Source organism: Lepisosteus oculatus, chromosome 5 (genome assembly GCF_040954835.1).
Source record: "Lepisosteus oculatus isolate fLepOcu1 chromosome 5, fLepOcu1.hap2, whole genome shotgun sequence".
Classification (NCBI taxonomy): domain Eukaryota; kingdom Metazoa; phylum Chordata; class Actinopteri; order Semionotiformes; family Lepisosteidae; genus Lepisosteus; species Lepisosteus oculatus.
Window position 1 is genome coordinate 45774663 of NC_090700.1, and position 27334 is coordinate 45801996.

A 27334-nucleotide genomic window follows, 5' to 3' on the forward strand; every position below is an offset into this window, starting at 1 on the left:
CAAAGCTGCACAGCCAGTCTAGAGGATATACAGTGTCTGTCACTGCTGCCCTGTACATGCAGCAAACACTGATACTATAGTGAGAGCAACAAGAGGAAGTTACTACTGCCCACAGCTGAAGCAGAAGCAAGGAGCTGGCAGCAGATCAAGCAAGCAGGAGACGAGCACAGCAGCAGTGCACAGCAGTACACAGGAGGGGCAGTGAAGAACACACATCCGCAATCAGAAACTGGGACCGCAAATAGCAGTCAGCCTGTGGAACACAGCCCAAAGGATGACCAGCGGCAGACAGCCTCTGCTCACTGCAGATTAACGGGTACCCCAAATTAGAGTGGCACGACCAATCTGCAACCACTGCGGAGCAAAACACAAGCTGCAGCAGGAACCACAGCAGTCCTTCTGAGATGCTGATAACAGGAGGCAGAAGACAGCCTCAATACAGCCTAGACCACAAAACAGAAGAAGAGTGGCAGCCACATTAGCCCCCCCTCAGAAAAGACCACAAACGGCCCACAAAACACCAGCAAACACAAGAGAAACGTAATAAAACTTGGCTTCATGGGAATCAGCAGCACGATATGCCCCCACCAGTGTCTTTTCACTGGAACACTGAGATTGCTGGAACAAATTTCTAACACTTGTGCTAGTGTTATTAGCACAACCATTGCTATTTTTCTCTACTATAAGGAATAACAATCACCATCATGGTTTTATTCTTCAGGGTATTTTTCCATGAAAAGGCTTCACAATCACAGATACAGAGGTAAATATTCATCCATTCATTATCAGTAAGACTCTTATTCCCGTTAAAGGATGATAAGGAGCCTCCAGCAAGCATCCTGGAGCCTACCACAGAAACACAGGACATAAAACAGGACTACATCCCTGCACCAGCGCTAAAGATCCACATGGGCATGGAGATAACATGCGGACTCCACTCAGGTGTTCCCGTTTGGGCTACAATCCAGGACCAGCCACACTAACAGCCACGCCCTTGTACTGTCCGACATGTGACACTGGCCAACAAAGAAAATTCAGACATTAAGGATTAGCAGGTATTTCTTCAGTTTATTCATTTTCCAAAATATGCCACCTCTTAATTTGGCGTGCAGCTTTAAAATAGTTTATACAAGGTATTGGAACACATGATTGTTCCACAACTTATTTTCTTAAAAAAATGCACATTCAGTAACATGTTTTGTCAGAATGACAATACAATGCAATGAATGGTTTTTGAAATATTTACATTTTAACACCTGTAATTAAGTAGCATTTCTTCACATCAGATAATATTTCTCCTTCAGGATTAAGAAGAGAGATGTTTATATTTGATATATTACAAACTGATAAACAAAGTGTTATTTTATATATATTACAGAGAAGAAAGGCATTACAATTTAACAGTCTTATACCTGGTAAATTACCAATGAAAGAAATATGTGCTTATACTCAACAATGTTTACATGTAAACATTTACTCAACAGTCAAATATAGACTACTTAAAAGCAGGACATTTTTCAATTATAAGTTACACTTTACAAGTCTGTTCATAAAGGCTTAAGAATTTTACAGTAATTTTAAGACCATTTACAAACATATCTAATAACTGAAACAAAAGTGCTCTTTTATTCTATAAGAAGTCACTAAAAAGAACTTTTAAAATATTAGAAAGTGTAAGATTTCTAGCAGTTTGTAAACACATAAGACACTTGTAAACGTATATTTTCATTGCAAATTATTCAGAGGATGTCTCAGAATGATTTGTATAATATAATGGGAAACGATTACATTTTAAAAGATGGAAATAACAGGTATTAATTTTTTTAAGAAAGAGCAAGGAAATCATTTCAGCTGTGGGCTTCAGGAACCAAAGAATGGGTAGAATCCAATATCTCTGCTCCCCTGACACAGCTTAGTAGGAAAAAAGAAAAATGCATGGTTCTGTTGAGGATTATGCAACATTCATCTATTAATGCCTACATTCAAATGTAAAAGAAAATGGGTCACCAATGAAATGGGGCATAAGGTTCACTCCAAATCAAAAAGGCCGACCCACAAATTAGGAAATGGAATGTCCTGCTTCTTAAAAAACACTTGGGCAACTAAGAGACAAATAGTGAAGCTGATGTTCACTGCATATGTCTATTACCAGATAGGTTCTGACAAGGGACCAGCGCAACACATTGCATGGTGTCCAGACCAACACTATGAAAGATCAACGCTCCTAATCTGATATCTAGCATTGGCAACTAGAGTGAAAAGACTAACAGTGGGAATGCGTGTGGTAGTGTACCATCCTCAGCAAGAATTTATTTATTTTCTAAAGAGCAGCATATTATATACTGTCCAAGCAGAATGCTAAGACTCTCTGTGTTTCTTCATTTCAAATGGTACTCCCAATGAGAGGAAACGTCAGAAGGTATAGTATCTGCAGTATAAAGTTATGTTGCTTTATAATGAACAGCACAACGCCATGCCATTAAATTCTAAATGCTGAACAAGTAAACATGAAATAAGAGCTTTACACACAGTAAACACAGCCTCCCCCATGTCCAGTAACATTGGCAAGTGTGAGAAACGCGACTTTCTTCAATTCACTTCTTACAATTTACATACAGTGTTTTGTCAGCTTTAATGACATTCAGTGACATAAACAAGATCGTGTTTAGAGTGGCCTCAAAAATATAACAGATATAAAGGAAATAAGCAATTAAAGGAATTCATTTAAAGGTTTCAAGATAGCCCCTTCTGTCTTAAAATGAGATATTATATTTAGCCATTTGTAGGTCTACTCCTTCCAGAGGGATAGCGTCCTGTTGATCTGTCACTTAGCGCTATGGTCTCCCAACAATATCAGGCATCCCAGTGGACACTCTCCCACACTGAAGCCTGCTTCACAACTTAGTCAACCCCGTCAAAACCCTGTGCATTTTCTATTGCCAGGTGAAGTTTCTCCCTCAGCTCCTCAAAAGACTCGTAAGGAGGCAGATCCAAGCGGTTGAAGCTTAAAAACAAAAAAGAAAATAAACAGTTGTCAAATAAGAAACAAATGAGGATCACTCACAAGGAAGTGTTGAATACCAAATTCTTACCAAGTGTGAGCTCTGGGTAGCTTGTCAGGTGTGCCCCACTGCTCAATGGTGAATAGCTGTGGGCCATTGGATCCTAATTTGTACAAATCAAAAGTTAAAATACTTCAAAGAGAAAATGGGAGAACAACTTAAATCCTCCATATTGAGCATATATATTTTTTCATTGCACAATTTACTAACCTGATTTGAAATGACCAATTGTGTGCCTTTCACATTTACCCCATGAACTCTGTGACCGCACACAGGGGGAAGGAGAAGGAGTGGTCAGACTCCTCTGACTTGTCCACCTTCCAATCAATCATCTTTAACACATCACAGGCAACAGCGCCCTGTACTGGAGGTTCAGAGCTAACTGGAGATGTGCCTCCCTCACCGACAGTACTGCAAACCTGCAAGCGCTCGAGAGGCTGCAGGGGGCGCTGTGTCTCCGAGACAAATCCCAACCTAACCTCAGTGGTGTGCAAACACCGCTGAGGGAATCCCGGTCATAGTCCAGCTCGTGACATGACCCAGGCTCGAAGCAATCACACCAGGATTATAAAAGGCTCAAATTCTTCTTTGGGTGAGAGCCTTTACTGCCTTAGCATGGCAGGCCCAAGACTATTTCTTAAGGAAGTTACCCTTTTGCAAACTCCAAGAGTGAATACCCAGGTTTTTTTTCCACCTGCCACCTATGGGGCTTTTAAAGTTTGGAAAGTAGGAAAGATTGGGAAATCTTACCGTATAGCTCTGCAAACCCGTTCATGGGCAGTCGAGACGTGCCAGTCACAAACTGCAGCAAGCGAATTCGCTTCTCTGCGTCCATCAGCAACACCGTCTGCAAGATTAAAACCATTCCCAGTCTGCTGTGCTTGCCCTTTCTGCTGACAGCTGTCTATTTATTGATATACAGTAAGGCTAAGATGCTATATAAAGATGATCCTCGTCATTAAACTAAACAGAAACACTTCTGTCAGACCATGTGTCCTTTAACTGACTGTGGCAAACGCAGTTCAGCAGAGCTCTGTGTGGTAAAGGTTTACCTTCCAGAACCACTGGATGACAGGCTGTGTGGCACAGTAGCCGTTCTTGTATTTCGTATTTTCTCTCCAGTCGTTTACGTCAACATCACCGAGTCCACACATCAGCAGCTGCGTGGATGGAAAATGCAAAAATGGATGCATTATGGAGGCAAATACTTTTTAATTTTTTTTAATTTTAATTTGTTCCCTAATATTTAATGAGGTTGGTGGGCATACCTCCAACTCGTTTTCATCAAATATTTTGATGAGATCCAGGGGTATCAACTCATAAAATCCCTAAAATAAAAGAGAAAAGTACACTAAGACTCAGGATGGTGAAGGAATACCACCAAATACAACCACAAGGAACAAACTGCATGATGGAATAAGAAAATCAGTCTTACTGTATCAACAGGAGAATATTTTATACTTATGTATTTAGCCGAATATAAAAACCGTTATGCATTACTTGTTCAGATGGTCACATATTTGCTAAATTATTGAACGACAAAATATTTTATTTCTTATTTGGCCTGGAAGTGTGTGATGCACAAGGAAGCATTGATTTTAATATCATGCTTTCACAAGTGACCCATGGTCTGAGCTATAGTGCAAAAAGGTATGGCATATAAGGAGTTTGCAAAGCCAGTACCATTGCATATCTTAAGTGTAGCACTCATAGGTTTAAGGTAAGGTATGAAGTGGTAGCATACAACTGTTACAAGCTGGGGTCTTAGCAAGCATAGAGCTCTTTACCTCTTTAAAGGCAGACATCTGCTTCTGTACTCTGTTTACAAACCTCCACTGCATCACCAGGCTACCAAGAAAAGAGAGACTGTTATTAAAAATCTATTTGCACAGAAAACAAGCCTCTCTCTGCTGTGTTGGAAAAACACAAGCTGCAATACAAAAAACACAACATGCAAACATCCTGATTTGTACAACCACAGTTTATAGTTTTGTATATTGTATACACAAAGTATAACTGGTAATGTTAGTGAAAACAAACAAAAAAAGTATCTTTCATGACACAACTTCCTTAGCTTCCAGTCTAATTATGGGCCGGATAAGGAGATAATCATACTGTACATACTGGATGTACTCTTTCTTGTTCTTGTTTGTGACAACGATGTCAGTCCCTCCAGGTTTCAACTCATGCTGATGAGTCTGAAATGAAGACAGAAACAGAACTATTGTTCAGCAGCCTATTGATGAGCTTGCCAAGACACCCACCTAACATACAGTATATCAATGTAACTTGTATCAATATACAGCAATGGAAGAATATAATCAGGATTATCAATCACAATTATTGCAAACAAGATGAGCACAGACGCACTTTTGGCACTATTGTTTTTTGCTGTGGTGCATCCTAGTTTAAATCCTAACAACTCAAATATGTATCAATCAAACTATAATACCATGCAAAAAACACCCACAATCCCCAACTGCAGAGTTCATAATATTGAATCTGTAAAAGTGGATTGGAAGCTAAATTACATATAAATAGAAGGTCAAACTAAGAAAAAGATAGGCAAGCTTATCAGTATGACAAGCTGAAAATTGGATTCCCACATGCCCTGCAGAGACAGCAAAGCACAGTCAATGGTATAGTTCGAAAAAGCAGGACATACCTGACCAAACAGCTCCTCATCTATAGTAAATCGTAGGTCGAGGTCAGTGGGATCATTCTCCAGAATCCACTTCAGGGAGTTAAAATACTCGCTGTCCTAAAACATCACAAATACAATTGTACAATGCATATTCTAAAACTCAGCTGAATAAAAAAAAAAGAAAACACAATCAAGAAAACAGAAAATGTAACATTCAACACTCACCACTGACTCCATGTCCTGCAGTGTTATTGGCTTCTGTAGCATCATTTTATAGAAGGGTCTGATGAAGAAGGCTGTTAACCAGAAAGAGGGTGTGATTAATTGCATTCACTTCTGGAGATACTAGCATATGGCCTGGGTAGGCAAGCTATTGATACTGACTCTACAGATAAGAATACTAACCATCCAGCAGCTTGCCATGGTACACTGCCATTCCAGCCACACGGCCAATGAACTTGAAATAAGACAAGTGATCCTCATTGCATAGTCCTGAGTTGGGGTTGATCTGCAAGGTATAATTGTCACTGCAAAAGAAACAAAAAATAACTTTTTATTTAACTGTCAACTTTCACAAGGACAACGAAAAAAATCTAGCTATACGAGGGATTCTCAAAACGTCCTGCTGCTATGTTGAAACTCATGCGGGTTTCACAAGTGAATACCTGCACAGAGGAAAACAAGCATTAAGGAAAACAAGCATGGCAAACATGGACCAAGCAGCTAAATACATTAATGAAAAAGAAACGGTTATTTAAAAGAAAATGTACATTCTGTAAAAATCCAGTAAAGCTTAAGACTTAAGCAGGCTAAACCAAGGAAGTCCAGTAACTATCTCAACCCAGTATGAAAAAGTGTGGAGGTTTTAAAACATTAATCCACTTCTTTAGGCTTCTAACAGCTAATAAGGACATTCACAATAATTAACAGTAGATATACTGCTAAATCCCTCTGCCATCCTGGAGGTTAGCAAATGCCTGGCAAGGATCAGCCTTATTTGTTGACAAACATTTTGTTTTGTCTACAGAACATTAGAATTGCCCCAGTACAGCCATTAAGTTGTTTCCAGGGCAGTACAATTAATCATTTTTAAAGGTCACCTAGCTACTTTGTGTACTATGTAGAGTCTGAGGTACACAGGAATGATATTCATTTCCAGAGGCTAAACCAATATAAATAAGTTATTAACAAATATGTCATGTGATATCCAGCTTCACTGAAAACTAGTACCAATATTTTGCAGGCATTCATGTCAGCATATACAGTAAGAATTTAAGAAAAGTTACAAAAGAGGAAGTCATTTGACTTATCTAGGCTATTTTTAGATTGTAGCTAATTAAGCCAAGGATTTCATCCAAAAGTTGTTTGAAGGGAGTCAAATTCTGGTTCCACAACGTGGATGAGTAACCTGTTCCATTCTCCCCCAACATTTTGGGTTAAGAAGCATGTCTTCTCAGGTTTAAATGCATTTCCATGTACAGTTGTTTCCACTTATGACCTCTAGTTGGTGTTTCACTGCTGACACGGGTACCGAGTTGACTTTTTCAGCGCCCCATGAGAATTGTAAACTGTCCAAGCAGAAACATGAAACATACTGCCATCTTGTTACTAACACGGAAATACTTACGTAGCAGAATATTCAAACAGCCCGTAATAGGGGTTGAACATTTCTTTGGAAATGAGGAAGAACCATTCCCTGGCCACTCCTCCATAATCCAGGCCTTTCTCATTCTCGAACTCGATCCACAGCCGGGCTTTCAGGAAGTCGGCTCTCTTGACCGACAGGATGCGCCGGTACGAGTCCTCTAGGACTGCGGCGCGCCGCAGCTTCATCTCAAAGCGGTTGGGAATATCAGCCTGCGAGACAGAGCAGCCGTAAAGAGAGCTGACAGGATAATTCAGAACTGGCTAGGGAGCAGCTGGGTAGTGTTCATTGAATCTATTTACTGTGCCAGGGAAGAGGATATGTCAGATTTATTTATGGACTCACACATAGCTTGTGTTAACAATGAAGAGGGACTAAAGAGGAAAATCTTTAGGTGCTGAATTACTGAATGTTTCTGCACCTAACTGTGCGAGCTAGCCAGCTAAAAATGGAAAGTAACATTCTACCTCATAATAAATTTCAGAATGCTTCTGTCATTTCTTTGAGTATAAGAACACAGAAAATGTACCAAGCCATAAATGTGAGGAAAAAACACTTACAACAGCTGTATACTGCAGGCTGAACTAACTTTTTTCAATTCAACAACCTTAATATAAACAGGTCTTAAAACAGTCTAAATAAACCATTAACATTTACAATACTCTTGTCAGGGTTGTACATTCATTTTTGAAGACCTTCTGCACTGTTTGTGACTTAAATCGTTATTCAGCTAATTAGGTGGGCAAGGCGCTAGACAATGAAGACTAGAGAAAAACCTCACTGGGATATATGAAAACAGTGATCTTTATGAAATGAACTGAGAAAGAACTGCAAATTAGAGAAAAATAAAGTAGTATATTTAAGAGATTAATGCATTTTATCTCAAATCTACAATAATAAAGAGCTCACCGGTTTCTTCAGCTTTTTTCTGAAGTACTCGTACTTCTGTTTGTAGTCCCTGGAATAAGGCACAGCCTGAGGAGGGAGATCATTAACATGCTGTAGACGCAAAAGAGGCAATTAATTTAATCTAATTACATTTAAGTTTATTTGAATAGACTTACAGCTAACCTAATGGAAAAGAGTTCAAGGAGAAGTTATGTGTGATCACGACAGTTCCAGTTCTGGTCATTGATAGATATCCTATTGATTTCTCAAAAGGAACACTCAATTCCCTCATCACATATTTTATTTTTGAGTCAACAATAAGCTTTCCAGGCAGCATGGTAGCATAAAGGTTAGTGCTGTTGTCTCACAACTCTATTGGGTTCTCTATTCAAATTTTGCCTGATTATGTTTCTGTGGTCTGCTAGGAACAGTACAGTTAAGAGACAAACTGTAGATTAAATTCACTCCTCAAAAACATTGTGGTTCTAATCGAAGCTCTTTGAATTGTACATTTTAATGTGTTCATTCCAATTAAAACATCAAGAAAGAAGCAAAATGCAGGAAGACTTCCGTATGAAATTACTCTTTACTTCTGAATTCAGTGTTCAATTCAGCTTTCAACAGTACAGTGAAGAATTAAACCTCAATTTCAATAGTTAAAGGTAATCACTCTGAACACAGCCTGCCACCTGAGATATCAGTGGTTTTAGCTAGGTTACAAGCTGACTGACACATTCTTCACACAGTGCCTGAAAATCTCCAGAGCTGGGCTCAGTTTACCATGCAAGAGCAAAATTGGTTGGTGTCTATGAGCTTGCATTGGAACTCCAATTAATACTACTGCTATTGAATGGCAGTAAGACTGGTTGTGGAACAACCTACAATCCCTCCATGCTTGTGTTGGGGCTATAGAGGTGACAATGTGCCATCATTATTTAGTTATAAAATAGAAAATGAAAATTGATTAGTATTTTTTAATCAACAGACTTACAGGCCCTGTTATAGCAGAATTCAGCAATCTAGGATCTTCCCACTGGGTAGCCTTTGTATCTATAAAAAGAAAATGTAACATTTATGGACATTACATCAATTTTAAATTGAAACTAGGAAAAAGGATTGTTCTCATAGCAAGTTGAAATGACATATACATACTGTGATCTATGTAGAATATCCTGCCATCAGTGTGAACACGTTCTTCCCAACCAGGCTGCCAAAAGAAAAAAGGATAAAGAGTTTATTTTCACTGGTAATATCAAGCACAGAAAAGTTCAAAGTGCTCATGAATAGAGCCCATCAATCCATACATTTTTCTAACCAATTCATTCGATTCAGGGCTAAGGGGGAGCTGGAGCCTATCCCAGCAAGCAGTGGGCACAAGGCAGGATACACCCTAGACGGGACACTAGTCTATCACAGTGCACACACAGACACAGACACGCCCACACTCACACCAGGGCCAGCTTTCCCAGAAAATTGTTATCCTACCAGCATGTCTTTTGACTGTGGGAGTAAACCAGAGCACCAGGATGAAACATGGGGAGAACATATAAACTCCACACACATAGCACCCCAGGTCCGGAATTGAACCCAGGGCCCCAGCGCAGCAAGACAGCAATGCTTCCAATTTGCCACTGTGCTGCTATAAATGGAGCCCAAAGTTTAAAATGCAAACATTTTCTTCTGATCTTCTGAGGTTTCTTTGTCACCTGCCTAAGAGCTGAACCCGATTTTTGGCAATGTCTTTTTTAGCATGCAGACTGCAAGGAATCAGAGTGAAACTTGGCACATGTCTGCTCAAGAGGGTCGTACCGGGAGCGGTCCAAGATCGGCAGGGTCCAGAGAGAGTCGCCTCCTCATCTGGACTGGGATTTTCAATCTTGGATCTTCCTGTGCAGACATAACAGAAAAAACACCCGTCTGTCAGCGGTTCTCCAAGAGAGTTTTATGGCTCTTCTCAAGTTACCTTACCCAGGCAGCGTTACAGTGACGGTTTGTATTTACAGTATACGTTTTATTTTATAATGGATCAAACAGAAGGAAATTTTGTGGATACTTATTATTACAAAAACACTGAAAGCGGGGCATGCTAAATTTCAAACTCAAGGAGCAGTAGTTTCTATTATATGTGGAATGTAAATTTGCCTTCTGGGCATTGTAAATCATTTCACAATAAAAGAGTTCAGACGTGCTATAACACAAAACCCAACGGGATCAGTTCAGCAACCCCGTTATCATGGTACAGCACTGCTCACCCATGTGGTGGTCTTTGTATTGTGATCAATGAAGAAGGGTCGGCCATTGGGTGCACTTCGTATTTCCCAGCCCGCAGGGAGGAACCCAGTCTCATAAAGGGGCTTCTGACTGGAAGCATGCTGAGGAGAGGTTTCTGGAGACAGTAGTGGGGGTTGGCACACTGTGGGGCTGGTACACGAGGTGGCCTGCACAGCTTCTGTAGTCGTCTGTCACAAAAATGAACAAACGTTAAATCAAACAGAAAGTGCACGAACGTAAAGAAATGTTTATGTTCAGTGTTCAAAGTTATGTTTTAATGTTCACTTCTTTAGTGTCAACACCCAAAGAAGGCTCCCGAGCCAAAACGTTGTCCCTTTTCTTTTCAGCATGGAATAAACCTTTACCTGTTCCTTCGTAGCCTGTGCATACTGACGCAGCCACCTTCATTAAGAAATAATGTTCTTCAATTTTCTCTATGTAAGCTGCTAATTGTAAATGGTGGAAAAAAGCTTGCCTACGTAGTTCAGGAGCAACATGCTTCCGTCTCACATCAATAATTGAGAAAAACTTTTAAACAAGCACTCCTTTTCTCCAAGGGGATTCTTACCCCTGTGAATACCATCCTTTATCTAAACTGCATAGTTTGTCACAGTATGGAAAAACACAAAGCTATCTGAAACGATTTTCTAGAGGTTTCTTGGCGCTGCTAAATGCTCCTGCAAAGCCTGTGCTGGGCACAACCTCACCTGAATGACAGGACGAGTCCATGTGGTGGTTCTGCTGTTGTGATTCACATAGTATGTCCTTCCTTTACTATCCTGCTTTTCTTCCCAACCTGGCGGCAGCCCTGCTGATGTTGGCATGAACTGTTCAGCACAAAAAAAACATAATGTTCAAAAAATAAGAATGCTTAGCATGAGCTAATGATCGAGGCTTTTGTTAAAGTACAAATATGTGAATATCATGGCATAGTCACTGCAAATTTCACAGGCAAGTCACAGCCTGTGATATTTACTAATGGATTTCACAGCAGGTGCCCAAGTTCTCAATATCCGTGGCTAGAGAGATGACACAATCCTATCCTCACTCATGAGTCATTATCACACCACATTCATTTTAGTTATCTTCCTAAAAGGTCACATTTCACAGAAAGATTTTAAAGTGACATCATTTGTAAATGTCAGCATTATCGCTTTGACAATGTGCAGCACCTGTACATGTTCTGTGCCTAGATAGGATGGCGAGTCCTCACAGAAGCACAAGCAAGGAAACTACCAGCTATGCCAGCAGTGTGCTCTCACCACAGGCTGTGTGGGCTGCTCCTCGAGAGTGGGAGTCTGTGAACTTCCTCTCCTGCTGGAATGGCTCTGATGCTAATGGGAACAAGGGCATGGATTACACTAAACAAAAGGGAAATGGGGACACATACTTTGAGGTTTTAATGAGTTCACTAACACTGTAATGGCTAGGCACTTTATGCTAAATAAGAGCCAGGACCTGCATTTTATAGAACAGAAATAAATGCTCCTGTGTGAAGGACTTCCTGCTTTAAAGAGTCACCCTTTGAACATGTCCAGAAAAACAGAAGGTTTCCATCATTCCATTCTTTCAGATTAAACATCCTGAACCCATAGCTAAGAAACAGAAACCTTGAAATCTCAGGCCTTGCGACAGGAGGCCTCTGGCGAACTGTATATTATTCAGTGAAAAGATGCTCACCGGGAGGGACATGCGTCTGTCACCAGCCACCTGCGCAGAGGTCTGGAGACTGCGGCCCAGCTCGTCGGCCAGGTGGGACTGAACGTCACACAGGGGCTGCTCCATGGGAGAGAGAGGTGGGGGTGGCGAGCGTTGGTTGTGGTTGTTATAGATCGTGGCCTCATCTTCAGTTATTATTTCCCAGCTCTGGAAGAAAATCAGCAGATCATCTCCATCAATTTAAATTTCATTCTCTAAGATGCAAAAAAAAAAAGAAAATCCCTTTTTTTTAATCAAATTTGCTTGTCATGATTACTGAAAAAATTCTCAAAATCAGTTGGTTTTGAGAGGAAAAAAATCTGGAATATGGTTTTATAGGGTAAATAACATTTTAGAGCTTAAAGCACAGCATTACTTTGACAATCAAAACTTTAATAATTGTAGCGGTTAACTTCACAAGGTAGAATTTTCTTGAGGACTCTTACAATAATCAATTAACTAAAACAGAAAAAATGTTCATATTCAATGTGTCTTTGAACAGTAATGCATCAAACAATTACAGGTACTGTAGTAAACACCCAACACAGATAATCCACAGAGACTGCACTGTGGTCCATTCTTTGTGCTACAGATACAAGCTGAGGGAAGACATGACCTTGTTAATAATCCAGTCATCTTTGTTTGTTGAGCTACATTTAGAGACTCTGTGCAATGCATCCCATTAAGGTATTTCAAGAGATGATTTGCTGATCTCGCAGCTCAATGCACTTACGTCAGGTGAATCCCTCCTGTCATGGCCCTCCACATGGTCGGAGATCTGACGGCGGGCAGTGAAGGCGTGCTGTGCTTCCAGGTGTATTGTCTGTCTCTGCTCCTCCTCTGCCTGACTGTCTCTGCCAAGAGACGGGGGAAAAAATAACCTAAACCTACCTTTCAATTCACATTCTAAAATTTCTCCACTGGGTTCTATAAATAACCTTCTGCTGTGAAGTTTCCCACCCTTTGCAAAAGTACTCTGCACCATTCTACATACATGATAAAAGATTACAGCCATGTTTACTGTGTAATCAAGCTTCGGCAAGGCAATAGCTATTCTGTACCTTTCTGCATTAAATCTGTTTTTTTAGCAGGTCCTGCTTAGGAACTGATCTGATTGTGTATGGTAAATATAAATAGAACTGCCTCCCCAGGTGTGGAATGCAGAGGGGAGGGACTTCTCTGTGAGCTGATGAGCTACGGCTGTGGGCTTATAAGTTGCCTTCCCCTCTCCCATGTGGCATCACAATATATATATATATTACAAGTAATTGACATACTGTAATTAAGATTTCAAGTACATCAAATAAATACAATAATAAATATCTAGAAAGGATATGCCCACATTAAGTAATATTCTTATTGCAAATTCCAATTGGAAAAAAATCTACTCAAACAGTAGTAAAACTGGAAGATCAATTATTAATGAATAAAAGGTAATTAGTAGCTGTGCATTTGACAAAGGGATTTGTTTTAAAACATCTACCCTTCATCTTTTCAAACTATTTTTAAATGCAGAACTGAAGGGGCCTTCCTCATAATTTTAGTATGCTGTCTTTCAGAGTATGCAATGCAATGTTTCGGTTACACTGTAACTTGAAGTGAGGCATACTGAATGGTGGGTCTGTGCCACTGTGTTGTCCTGGTGTCATGGTTGACATAGTAAGTCCTGCCAAGGTTGTCCTGCCGCTCCTCCCAGCCAGGGGGCAGTGCAGGGAGCTGCTGCTGGCATGTGCCTGCCATGTCCTGTTGGTCCAAGAACTCCCACCCAGGCTGCAAACAGGAAAACACTAGATCAGAGGACTAAAACAAGACTGCTGAGGATATGATCACAATACAACAATTACAATGTTAAGTATTTACATTTGTTTGTTAGCTGTTATTGTTTTTCAGAACATTTTTTAAGGTTATAACCAGACTAGGGGTACAATAGAAACTATTTTGTGTAAATATGTATATAAGTAACATGTATATACTAACAAGTCTTAACCCATTTCTTAAGAGCTACATAAATGATTGAAATGCATTTCTGAAAGGACACACAAAGAGCCATGCAAAATCATTAAAGTAAAAGCGATATGGCACACGGCATGACTGTATCAGTGACCTTCTCACAGGGGCAGGAAATGTATCCATTCATTGTAAAACAGCTGCATAGGACTGTGACAACCAGGAACCTATCCTGGAAGCACATGGCACAAGGGACCACACCCTGGATGGAATGGCAGTCCATCACTGGGTGTGTGAAGACACACAGAGGGACTGCATAAAGACACCAATGAACCTAACCCATGTTTTTGGGAGGCAGGAGCAAACACGAACACCCAGAGGAACCAGAGAGCCAGAGAGACAAGGAGAACATGCAAATCTCCCAAAGAACATTGCTGAGGCTGGAATCTTATCCAGCACCCAGGAGCTACAGGGTGGCAATGCTAAAAGCCATGGCACTGTGACGCCCACAAGCAGCTATATTCTGCTGAAGTCTTTTCAGGCAATTCAGGTCTAACTAGCAGGCTAAATTTAGTACAAATCAACATGCCCTAGCAGCTTAATACAGCCCACTTTCCCTACAGTAAAGCAGTAAAAAATATCAGCTTAAATGTGGTGTATGATACAGTAAACTATAACACATTGAACTCACATCTAATTCTTCAGTTTGTTCTGCATTGTCTTCTTCTGAACCATTGCTTTTAGGCAAATAAGTCATCTTCAGTCTGAGGTGGCCTTTCACTCTAGACTTGTGACTTTATTAAGAAAACAAGCAAAGAACATCTTTCCATGTTAAACATTTTCAAAACACGAAAGCACAAAGATTACATTTAAGTTCTAAATGCAATAAGACAATATTTTAAGGCAAAAAAAAAACGCTAGCAAGGTGTGTTTCAGAAGTTACATTGGTCCACATTAGGTGAGAGCATTCTGGCGTGTGGTTTCAGAGACTAACTACACACTCCCATCATCAATAGAAATTCTGAAGATAATTAGCAAAGCTTCTCATAAAAAGGAAAAATACAGACTACTAATGCCAAGGAAAAATACAGACTACTATTGCCATATGAATTTATTTAAATGTAAAAACCAGAGAACAGCTGGAAGTATTCCATTGAACAATGCATTTACAGGTTTCCTGACAATAAACAGGAAAGCCATTATATTTTTCATGTCATGGAGAACTGGGGTTTTAACTCAATGTAAGTTCATAAGTGTGCTCTCCTACATGCATATTTGCAATCTCTGTACAAACCTAGAAATACGTAACTGCCATTTTGAAATTCTCTTAAAAATAAGGGCCTTCTCAGAGGTTCAACTGGTCCAGGAGATTGCCACAGCCAAGGCTGAGATCTACAATCCCGGGCTTGAACCTGGGTCTGCGTCACTGTGACTTGGGGTCCCTAAGCAGTGGCGAGCAAACGGCGCAGAGGAGCCTGCCTACACTTCCTTGTTCTCCCATGAGTGGGTTTCATAACTGCAAGCTGCAAAACCACATAACTAGAAGTGGAAATCACACAACTGGCTATTCCAAATTGAGAGGGTGTAGCAAAAAATAATTAGCTATTATAAATGCACCAAAAAATGCAGATTGAACATCACAAACTCTGTTATACACCCTTGTATTGCTCCTCTCTAAGATATGTCTCCAAATATTCCCATAATCTAATTTTAAAAAGGTACTTTGAAAAAATATTAAGTCACATTTTAAATAAGAAGCAATCCTACAAAGAGAAAGATGTATTAGACTAATTTTATAATATTATAATATTATCCATGAAGGGAAGGTAAGTGACAATCATTAATGTGAATCAAAATGTGCTTTTGTGGCATGTAAGGAACTATGAATTCTAACCACAATCCTCAAATTTTGCAAGTACTGTAAACCTAGGAGCAATCTCCTGTTTAAATACATTAATCACAAAAGCATTTCAAAAACTCAAAGCATATATCTACATGTACATGACTGCAATTTAGGTCTACACATTTTTGTTTTTATAAGATAGACCTCTCTGCACCAAACTGAAAAATGAAAAAGGCAGCCCTAGCTCAACATAACACGAGAAGGAAAAAGTTCACTAGAATCATGGATAGCCAACCTTCTTGGATGAAGTAGAAAATCCTTAAATGTGAATGGCCTTTCAATGTTAGGATTTTCCATCTGAAATTAAATGAAAAGAATGAAAATACTGTTAATTTATGGGGCTACAACTATAATAAGAGATAAACAGCCAAACCTATAATACTGTCGACTTACTACCGTGTAAACGAGAATAAAAATAAAGCTATCACACCGACATGGCCACAGGGTGAGTCTTGATGTGGAAAGAAACTACTTCCTTGTCACCAGTGGCTGTGAACAACAATGGTTTGTATTTCAGTGGTATGCCAAAGTGTGTGTGAATCGACTGATTTCTAACCTGTTCTGGAATCACACTTGAAAAGGTGTTGGATAAAAGCACCTTTTTTTAAAAAAAAAACTTGAAATGGGATAAATCAGTAAAGCATCTAATGAAGACGCTGTAGGAGAGAAGTGCTGCAACACCTCTTTAATTAAAATGACTGAAAAGATTAAAATTAATTGACAAACAAGTATGGTAACTATTTCAAATCACATTTAAATTACTTTTTTAGGATACAGAGAAGGTAGTATGAACTTAGAAAGGACAAAAGACAGGAATGAAGATGTTATATTTATTCTACCATTTCCTGCAGTCTCAATACAACACGCAATTTGTTTCATATAAAAAAAACTTACAGGTATTTGGTGTAAAGGCACATCCACCTGGCCCAGAAAGTCATCCCGAGTCTGAAAGAGAAATCGGAGTCACTGCGGTGCCCTGAGGTGTAAAAGGCCCATTCTGCAGGGACTGGTACCAGCAAACTTGAGTCTTCCAGGAACAGATTATGTGTACCTCAGCAGCTCATCACACTCATACGGTGAAGATCAGCAAACACTGATCTTCATGAGACACACAAAGACAAAAACCATCTCAGTTGACTCCTACAGGGGTCCACTGCTCTTCAGATCATTGACACCCATTCCTGATCCTGGAATGCCACAGTCCTGCAGGGTTTAATAGGAATACTGTATAAAATGGTCTCTAAGCACATACTGTACATTCAGACCCATCCCACATTCAAGCATGTCATTTGGGGCACAGGTGGAAAGGAAAAAAGCAGCATACTGAAAAAAAGTCTTCCCAGGACAGGAAAAGACCTTTCAAATACGCTGTGCAAAATATTGCCTGAAGTCATTTCTTCTTGTAGGCCCATTGAAGCAGAGCCGTCACAGGGTAATGCACGGGATCTTTAAAAAAGCCTGATTGCATTCACAGCTGTCTATAACTGCACACTAACAAGTGAGTGAACTTGCAAGATTAAATATTCTTCCCCCACGGGACATTTAAATGAAATAAAGCCTCTTGAGGAAAACCAGTTAAAAAAGATGGAATAGCCAAGTTTATAAAACTCTTCATCTGTCATACAAGTAAGATAACAACATGAACAATTAGCTTCTAGCATATTAAATAAAGAATCAAATTAGCTATTGGTCTATTTCAAATTTAAGCATGATGATAAGCATGTTTTGCATATATTACCAAAGTTTCAGTTTTATGTTTTAGAAATTCAAACACGCAATCATAGGAAGCAAATAACACCTTTTTGACACAAATTGAATGAGGTGCGACCGAGGTTCGAGAGGGACTCGAGGCAGAGGGGCAGTGTCGGGGAGGTTCGAGGGGGACTCGAGGCAGAGGGACAGTGTCGGGGAGGTTCGAGAGGGACTCGAGGCAGAGGGGCAGTGCCGGGGAGGTTCGAGAGGGACTCGAGGCAGAGGGGCAGTGCCGGGGAGGTTCGAGGGGGACTCGAGGCAGAGGGACAGTGTCGGGGAGGTTCGAGGGGGACTCGAGGCAGAGGGGCATTGTGACGGAGGTTCGAGGGGGACTCGAGGCAGAGGGGCAGTGTGACGGAGGTTCGAGGGGGACTCGAGGCAGAGGGGCAGTGTCAGGGAGGTTCGAGGGGGACTCGAGGCAGAGGGACAGTGTGACGGAGGTTCGAGGGGGACTCGAGGCAGAGGGGCAGTGTAAGGGAGGTTCGAGGGGGACTCGAGGCAGAGGGACAGTGTGACGGAGGTTCGAGGGGGACTCTAGGCAGAGGGACAGTGTGACGGAGGTTCGAGGGGGACTCGAGGCAGAGGGGCAGTGTCAGGGAGGTTCGAGGGGGACTCGAGGCAGAGGGGCAGTGTGACGGAGGTTCGAGGGGGACTCGAGGCAGAGGGGCAGTGTCAGGGAGGTTCGAGGGGGACTCGAGGCAGAGGGACAGTGTGACGGAGGTTCGAGGGGGACTCGAGGCAGAGGGGCAGTGTAAGGGAGGTTCGAGGGGGACTCGAGGCAGAGGGACAGTGTGACGGAGGTTCGAGGGGGACTCTAGGCAGAGGGACAGTGTGACGGAGGTTCGAGGGGGACTCGAGGCAGAGGGGCAGTGTAAGGGAGGTTCGAGGGGGACTCGAGGCAGAGGGACAGTGTGACAGGTCTGAAACAGATTTGAGGCAGGAGGAAGAGTGAATGACATGAAAAGCATGAGCCTTATAGGAATGAGTCTGTCAGAAATGATGAAAAGCATTTATTCATGTCATCATTCTCCTTAATCAGTTGATCAGGTGTCCAGTTTCAGATTTTTTCTATATATCAAATATGTTGTTCACTAGCTAAAAACACTCACAAAGTAAAAAAAAAACTTTTATATTCCAAACTATTATGAACAAGCTGAAATAATCAACAAATGGTATTCACATATCAGATTCAGAAATGGAACAGACTAACACAAGGACGCTCACAATATATGCAAAAAGTTTAATTTTCCACCTTGAGCTGAACATTTCGAGTTATACAATGAGTTCGGAAACATAGCAAACCTGCACATGGCATACATCGAATACCAAGAAAAGCAAATACTTTTAACACATCATACAGCCAAACTTCAGCAATGAAAAGATTTATTTAGTCGGTCCTGCCATTTCTGAGCACAGTAGCCAAGAAAAATACAATCCCCCCAGCCTAGCTAGAATGCTTAATGTATACAGCCAATTTGTGTGCAACAAGGGAGTGTCTGTGTTTGTTCCCTGTTACTGAGAGGGCAGTAAAAAATGCTTAAAGCTATTTACATTAATGTCATACTGTATATTTGTGCATGTAACATTGTCAATTATAAACTAAACACAAGCTCTTAAATGCTCAGCAAAAAAACAAAGACATTTAGATTACAATGTACTTGCCAAGCAATTTAACAACATGATAAAGATTGTGTATTGTCATATTTCCAGATATTTACAATCCCATATTTTGGCAAGTACAAAAGTTCCTCCAAGCACTCTGGCATGGTTTAATGCAAACTTATAAGGTTTAACCAACATTCCCTTAGTAATCCTTAAGAACCACAGGATATTAACCGCAGTCTGGCAGTTTACTTTCTTTTTATTTTTTTCTGTTTTTAATGTGTTTTATTTGAGTAAATAAGACCACAGATTCACTAGACAAAATCTAGACTCTTAACTTCTAAGGTTTAAGTAAATCATAATACACTGCCAGTGCCCTTCTGTCAACAGACAGACAACATCCTTTGTTGCATCCAGGTCAGAGATTATTATGAAGTGATAGTACATTTAGTTCAAAATTGATTACAGTGGAAAACAGAGAGAAAGACCAAGTTAGTTTTGGTATGTTTTTTGAAACAAATAGTTTTCAAACTGTTTCCAGCTGGTTACATGCATTTCCAAACCTGTAAAGGTAATCTTTTACTTAGTGAACTAACTGAAATTAATATCTCCACCTCAAAACACACTAGCTATGCTATTTGATCCACACTTATTCAAATAAATGCCCTTCTTGATCAAGCATTATCCAGCTAGGTTCATTTCTTATTAAATAACAAGTCATACTTTGTACTAACCGATTACAGAAGGATATAATTAAGGATGTGTATCAGAAAATACTAGAAGGAAGAGACAGCACAATAATATATTAGGAATACAGCTTAGTTCATACACAGACAAGTTGAAATGAATGCCAGGAATGAATCATTAATAATACTTCATTAAGCAATACTCATTGGACTGCATTTAAACCTTTTTGAGCTCTGAATATACGTGATAAGGCCCATTAAAAGTAAAAATGTCTGTAATGCTAGATCTACTTCTGAGTTGTCTTGTATTCACATGAGTCTCGGGTTAGCCACATTTAACCCATTTTATTATTTTTTTATTTTAATTTTACCAACAAGCTCCAAAATCAGATCTTTAATAAAGCTATAGCTCTCATTTTTTTTCACGCATAAATGGTCTTATAAAGTAAGAATGCTTACATAAACAAATCTGAGCAATAAAAAAGATCCTCTAGTAGTCTCCTTGTTTGGAGGCTTAATCTACACTATCATTTTAACTTATTTTGAGTATCCTCAAAATGTTTCTAATTGGCCTCAATAAAGAGCATTTAAAGTTTAAAGAGAAAATATATTTCACTTTCAGTGGTACAGTTAAAGTTAACAGAAGGTCACAATGCAAAGTAAACCTTTTTATTTGTGCTAATCTGGATGCTTAAAAAAATGTTGGCATGGCAGTAACACAATCTTCTAGGTTTTTTTCCCACTACTATAAATGTGTTTCTCTGATAAAAATAGGTACTGAAGGCTCCACATTCAGTTGTTCAGACTTTACCAGAATGCTAAAAATAACTTATTCACAAAATCTGATTCAGGGCTAGATCATTGAAAATAGTAAATCTAAAACCCACAAACACAAAAACTGAATTATAAGTATCCACCCAAATGTATCCTAAATGACATTGAACCACAATATGAAGGATGCTTATGAGATGTAATAACTTCTAAATTACTTTAAGTATTCACAAGAAATATCGATGCCCTGAACTCCAGTAACTTCTCTTAGAAGCAGATTACCCAAATACACTGCCACAAATATGACAAAAAACAAACAAAGCTCTTTGCACAGTACTCTTACTTTTTTCAATGTGCGTCACAAACTATAATGATTGAGCAGAGAGCCTGTGGATAACAGTGTTTCCATTTCAATGCTCATGATAATTACTCAAAACAAATATTGAAACAAATTGTATCCTGTGTTAAAGTAATTCAGGGGGGTTTTGTTTGCTACTTCAACTGCTGCAGGATATCTATCTGACTGGTAAGGATGCTCTCTGCAAAGAACCTCACACATTTTCACAGGCCTCATAGCAAGACAAACTCTGTGAAGGACAATATAATTTGTAACACCCTGTGGCTGATTAAAGACAAACATAGGATGCCACTGCTTATTAAGAAAAAAAGATTTGATCAATTACAGTTTGCCATACATTTATGGTGTCTAACTAGAGAATTACATATCTAAAATAAAACAATATTATTCACATTCAATCCACAATTAAATTACATTATTGCTGAAAAACACAGAGCAACATCTCTTTGGGTTAATGAATAAGATTTCTGATTTAAATGTTTTAATACTGGATCAAAATATTTTTAGCTCGTTCACAAAAAACTCATTGGGAAAATAAGAACGTATTTGCAAATGTACACTGAAATGAACGCACACATTACTGAAAATAAATCTCAAATGACAAGGGTATAAATGAGAAAGATGGTACTAAAGAAATAAAAACACTAAAAAGACCCACTGATGTTATCTGTGAAATTCATAGTGTTACATAATCGATAAATTCCTCTTGCTTTTAGCCAGACCTTTGATATCAATGTCTGTATGCAAGATAAATCAGATCCATGAAAATCAGATAACCGAAAAAAGTACTTGGCATTAAAATGTCACGATGAAATGTGTTTAGCATCAACATAAGTTTCTAATTAGCTGGGGGCCTCTGTTTTTTAAAAGCCAAACCAGCAACTACATAAAGCAATCTGTTTTGTTCCAGAAAGCTATCTGAAAACCAATCTTTAAAAAAAGAATGCTTTGCAATCAGCTTCACAATGATGTTAATATAGCCCAAATCCAGATGTCTAGAGATCTTAAAAGGTAATGACTTATGTACAGCATGGTAAATAAACTTCTCTACAAAACATAAAAAGTGCCAATAGTAGAGACAAATTACATTCAGCTGAAACAGTGTGTAAGCAGTAAGATTGTATGATCTTTTTACCTTCCCTAGTGGCAGTGCTCAGCAGATACTACCCTTCCCATACAATATGTGAATATGTGCTCCCATACAGCCCTGGGAGATGCACAATGTTTGGACACCATAACAGACCATGCTATGGCACTAGTGACTGGTTTTATGTCATAAATATACTATTGTAATCCAGTCTACCAAAGTCAACTCAAGCTAATTTTAATAAAGCATTACTATGCAATTAAAAGTTTGTGTATTCATAGGACAAGTATTACATTTTACATATATTATACTTTTTGCATTGTTATACTTTTGACTTTTAATACATCTGAATTTGGGCTATTTCTAAAATAAAAACAATAAAACATTCCTAATACCAAAACCTGCTTCACAACATTTTGACCAAGATTTGCTATGTAAAGAATACTGAAAAAATAAATAAACACCATCTTCTAAACACTGTCAATGTGCCTGTGAATTAATAGCATCAAAGGGCAAGGAATGGCATGTCAATGTTTTAATTATAAAACCATGGGTACAGTAAAACGCAGGAAACGCAAACCATTAGCAGCTAGGTAATTAAACATTTACAATTCTGCAAGTCAGCCAGACAAGGTCCATAAACCATAAGGAACAGTATGTTACTGTGTTTCAAACATTATTGTAATTTGTGACAGGCTAATGATCAATGACTGTGGGAAAGTTCTCAAGATGGTAATTAAAACACTCCGACAGATGCAATTATCATAAAACATTCTACCCACCCAGGGCAGAAATACAGGTGTAAAATGGGCCTTTCAAAGAAATCGAATGCATTACATCTAATGTAATAGTCTAAAAAATAGATATCTACTGTAGATTCTTTCCATACTGTGCGGACACACTGACTGAAGAAAGCGGTCACCCTTCAAAGTGTTATTATTTTTTAAATGGAAAACAGCCAGCAAATTCAATACCTGAAAACAAGAACTGCCGAATACAATACAGTACACAGCAATACAATGCAAACTTGTTGCTATGCCATCCTATCTCCAACACGAATACAGCACAAGCAATATCAAACCTAATTTTTTAAGGGCTTTGGTGATCACAATCTGCCATGGCAACTGAGAAAAATCAATCTTGTGCATTTAAACCAGCAATAATGCATTAGAACACACAGCCATCTGTTACCCATTTACATTAGAACATGATTACCGTTTATCAAGCAGAGCAGGAAAACAATAGGTCTCTTGCCAATTGCCCAGCTACTGCAAACATCCATGCACACTGTGTGCCACTGGGTTAGTAGTAGAATCTCAAGAGTCTGCACTGCTGGCTAACATTTAGCAAACCAGAAATACAGTCCAGTATCAAATGAAATCCGCTTTTTATTATTTTCCTGTTAAATTTTAACCATGCCAGTAAAACAAAAGTTCATCATGTGACACTTTTTCACAGGTACTGTTTTGCTCATTACTTGCAAAGCAGACTTACAATATATCCTAAATTGACATTGTGTGTGAAATCACACAAAGAACAAATCAGACAAAAAAATAAGTGGAATTAACACAATAACAATGTGTCTTTCACAACCTGGAAGAGCAACACAAGTTCCACTCACACAAAATGGAAGTGGTAAAAACAGTATACAAATACTGTGGACATGCAGGTAAAGTCCATATCAGAGCACCAGTAACTCATAACACCTAGATAGGACTCCACACAGATGACTCGCAGCAAAAATGTACTGTGGTAACATATCAAAGTGCAGCAGAAGTGTCCATAGTAGAGGCTAGGACCCATAACCTGTCAGTCCAATGACTTTCTCAGGATTAAAGTAAAAAATCAGTTGGTCAATATTTCAAGTTTGCAGTGAATAAGAACAATTACCAGTTGAGAATTAAAAACATCAGTGCAATAGGAAGTTATTTCAGAAAGTATCTGTGAGATCACAGGGGTTGTTTAAACAGGTGAGACTTGAGAAGGTGTCCAAGATGGACACAGAGCGGTGCAGATTTCTGTGGGTCGGTCACTGCAGCACAGGAATGGAAGAAGCTGATGGAAGACAAGTGTAGTGGGTATGTGGTTGAGCTGGGGTCATGGCTGTGACAGATATCCCCCAAGTTGCAGCACACACCTGGCACAGCGCCACAGAGGCTAGGGTAGGATTAGTTGGCCAGAGAACTCTTGGCTCTCAGAAAACCCCAGTGGCCTCCCGGGCACTGGCAGACATGTGGTGCTGTTTGTTGAGGGATGCACCTCTCTTCCAATGTGCGCTGAACCTCTGGTATGGTGTTATGCAGCATTAAAAAGACAAGTGTCTCGAAGTTGGGTACAGAGGTGGAATCTGCATTCCCCCTTGAGTGAACTGTGACATGAATAACACAGAACTGTCAGGAATCAGGGTTTTGAATCAGATGCCTACATCAACAGGAAAACTATGGAGTAATGTAGCAGCATGACAAAGTAAGAAAGAGAAAAGGCAAGGCAAGCAACAGAAATCTGGATAGGTTGTAGTGGGTGGAAGATGTCTATGGAGGAAAGTACCAGAGTTTGGACTAAGACTTGTTTAGAATAATTAGTAAATAAGAGGCAGATTCTGTAAATGTTGCTCAGAAAAAGCAGTGGGAAATGCAATTGAAGCAGACAAGGGGAGCTGGCATTAAAAGGATTGATTTAAGATGATGAAAGTGCATCTAAGAGATGTAATCCGGAGATTAGCAGCGATATGGGAGGATGTATGAGTGTCAAAAGGGAAAAGAGACATATTTGAACATTATCAATTTTATTGATACAAAAGTCATGGGAAGAGATGAGAGGACTCAGGTAAAAGGAGTACAGACCTAAGGGGATCCATTATCGAAACATGGAGGACACTAGTGGATAGAGAGCAAGTGGTTACAGCAGACCAGGAGAACTATGTGTGAGCAACACCAGAAATTCAGTACAAGTTGAATGAAAGGAATCGGAAACAGAAAAGTAAGTTTCTGTCAAATGAAAACCAGACATGCAAGGACCATGTAGTGAGTGCTATACAGTAGAAAGACAGAGGAGATAGAAACATTTGAAGGTTTTAGAAAGGGAGGGAGACATTTTTAAGAAAGGTGTTATGCAAGTGTTTTGAAGTGTTAAAGAGCTTGCAGATGTCAGCATTTGCAAGAAAAAGTTAAGGCGAAGATTTCAGGAGAAGACAGAATCAGGAGATCATAGACAAAGAGGGATGAGAAGGAAGGAGAAGTCTGAGACAAGCTTACAAAGATTGCTGGTAGAAGACAGTGACAAGACAGTGAGCAATTTAGAGCTCTTTCATTTTTCAAGTGCAGGTTAGATCTAGCCTGACAAAACATGAGGGAGAGCCAGACATGGGGGAGGGAGGAGGGGGCAAGGTGAGAACTGGGTGGATAGAAGGAATGAGGTGCTGTACATGTAGAGAAGAGTGTAGGGTCTGCATTGACACATTCTCTGGGCTTACAGGCATGAGACCACAGAGGAAGGAAGGTAAGAGCTAGGCAGAATGGGAGCTGCAGTGGACAGTCACAATGAGAGCTGACGGTGGAGGAAAAGATGGGAGAGCGAGGAGAAGGAGAAAAGAGAGGAAGAGGAAATTTCACCAATGATGTGTCTGGGGCAAAGCATGCCCAGAAAGGACAAAAGCAATCCTGTGACCCCACATTCAAAAAGAGCAGGGGAATGGGATAGGGTACAAGCATGGGAGTGGGCTGCTGGGGTACTGGAATTGTCAGGGTAGATCAAGGTTTTGTTGAGAGCAAGGGAATTCACAGAAAGATGGGGAAGCAAAGTTGGGACAAAGTCAGCTTTGTTAGATGCTTATTAAGCAGTTCAGTTCCAAAAAGCACGTGGAAGTAAGTGGTAAGGAACTGTTTTCAGGGAGCATTTCAGCAGGGAAAAAAGAAAAAAAAAGAAATTGGGAAATATGTACATACATTTATTTGTGAATTGCCATTTCAGCAGCAGATCACATATACATCCTAGAGCATTTCAAATAATTTATTTTACAAATCAATGCAGATATTTTTCTGTCAACTAAAAGTCTGTAAGTTCCGTCTCTTCTTTGAAGGTGTGACAAAGAAAAACAACTGAATCTATGAGGCAATAAAGTAAGTGCAAATTCACCCTCTTAAACGTGAGTAAGCACCAAGAAATATACATTATAATGTATAACCAAGAGATACAATACAGAATGAAACAGAATAAATGGGAAAGCAGAGAGCTTAGAAATAATTAACAGAGATTACAGTAACAAACATATATTGTGCTATAGCCAAAATACTTTATTTTCAAGAAGTAAAAAATCCCATGACCTAGTAAGAGAAAAATATATTCTATTGGCAGTGATGAGCCAGGATTTGAAACTGTTTTAACTTTAAGAATTGTAACTTGTAACTTCTAAGAATTAAAACCCTACTATTCCTAAATTAACTCACACTGTACCTCTCTTTCATGACTATTTCTATTTAACATGTATTCAGCTTAAAAAAAACTGGATAAACATTAACTAGTCTTTGTATTTACAGTGCTAGGCTAAACAATAAATGCAGACATTTTCAGATGAGATCTTTAGTAAAATGTAACAACAATGGTATGAGCATGAAGAGAATGTTGAGGCCTGTTGCGTTTACTTCTTATTCTCTTGTATACATAATACTAAGAATGTTATGGTGGTCTTTAGATCGCTCTGCCCTTGTTAGGGTAAATGCTGAAAGCATGAACCTGAAAGATTTTTATTGGGAAGAAATATAAAGTATCAACTCCTATAGAAAAGATAAAATCATTGATCGTCACTATTATTGTTTAAAAAAAATAAAGCCTTTATTGGATTCCTTATAAAAACCAACACTCTTCCTGTTGAAACACCCAGACATTCTGCACAATGCTGACAGACTACATTTCTTCCCAGTAGCCACAGAAAAAGTGACTGTGGCCAGGTTCCAATTTAAAACAACAAAGGCCTCTTTGCATGGCTGATCTGTAAGGGCACTGGAAAAAAAAAAGGCAGTGC

General features: G+C 39.4%; 1 protein-coding gene across 4 annotated transcripts in view; it reads right to left on the minus strand.

Moving 5' to 3' along the window:
• Positions 1-1041: 1041 nt before the first annotated feature.
• The window catches only part of nedd4a (NEDD4 E3 ubiquitin protein ligase a), a 47638-nt gene continuing 21345 nt past the window's right edge, over positions 1042-27334 (minus strand). For 2 of the 4 annotated variants that reach the window (XM_069190529.1, XM_069190528.1), the window contains 24 exons: positions 16953-17003; positions 16294-16355; positions 14847-14949; positions 13794-13978; positions 12942-13062; positions 12191-12376; positions 11773-11844; positions 11218-11337; positions 10492-10698; positions 10049-10126; positions 9392-9446; positions 9231-9289; positions 8261-8326; positions 7334-7563; positions 6112-6233; positions 5932-6002; positions 5728-5823; positions 5187-5260; positions 4850-4910; positions 4331-4390; positions 4115-4222; positions 3813-3909; positions 3093-3165; positions 1042-3004 (listed from right to left, as the gene is read on the minus strand). In XM_069190529.1, coding sequence (XP_069046630.1) covers positions 2902-3004; positions 3093-3165; positions 3813-3909; positions 4115-4222; positions 4331-4390; positions 4850-4910; positions 5187-5260; positions 5728-5823; positions 5932-6002; positions 6112-6233; positions 7334-7563; positions 8261-8326; positions 9231-9289; positions 9392-9446; positions 10049-10126; positions 10492-10698; positions 11218-11337; positions 11773-11844; positions 12191-12376; positions 12942-13062; positions 13794-13978; positions 14847-14949; positions 16294-16355; positions 16953-17003 — 2460 coding nt within the window. In that variant the 3' untranslated portion in view covers positions 1042-2901. The remainder of the gene's footprint in view (positions 3005-3092; positions 3166-3812; positions 3910-4114; positions 4223-4330; positions 4391-4849; positions 4911-5186; positions 5261-5727; positions 5824-5931; positions 6003-6111; positions 6234-7333; positions 7564-8260; positions 8327-9230; positions 9290-9391; positions 9447-10048; positions 10127-10491; positions 10699-11217; positions 11338-11772; positions 11845-12190; positions 12377-12941; positions 13063-13793; positions 13979-14846; positions 14950-16293; positions 16356-16952; positions 17004-27334) is intronic. The other 2 variants (XM_015343348.2, XM_015343347.2) reach the window with 1 other exon arrangement.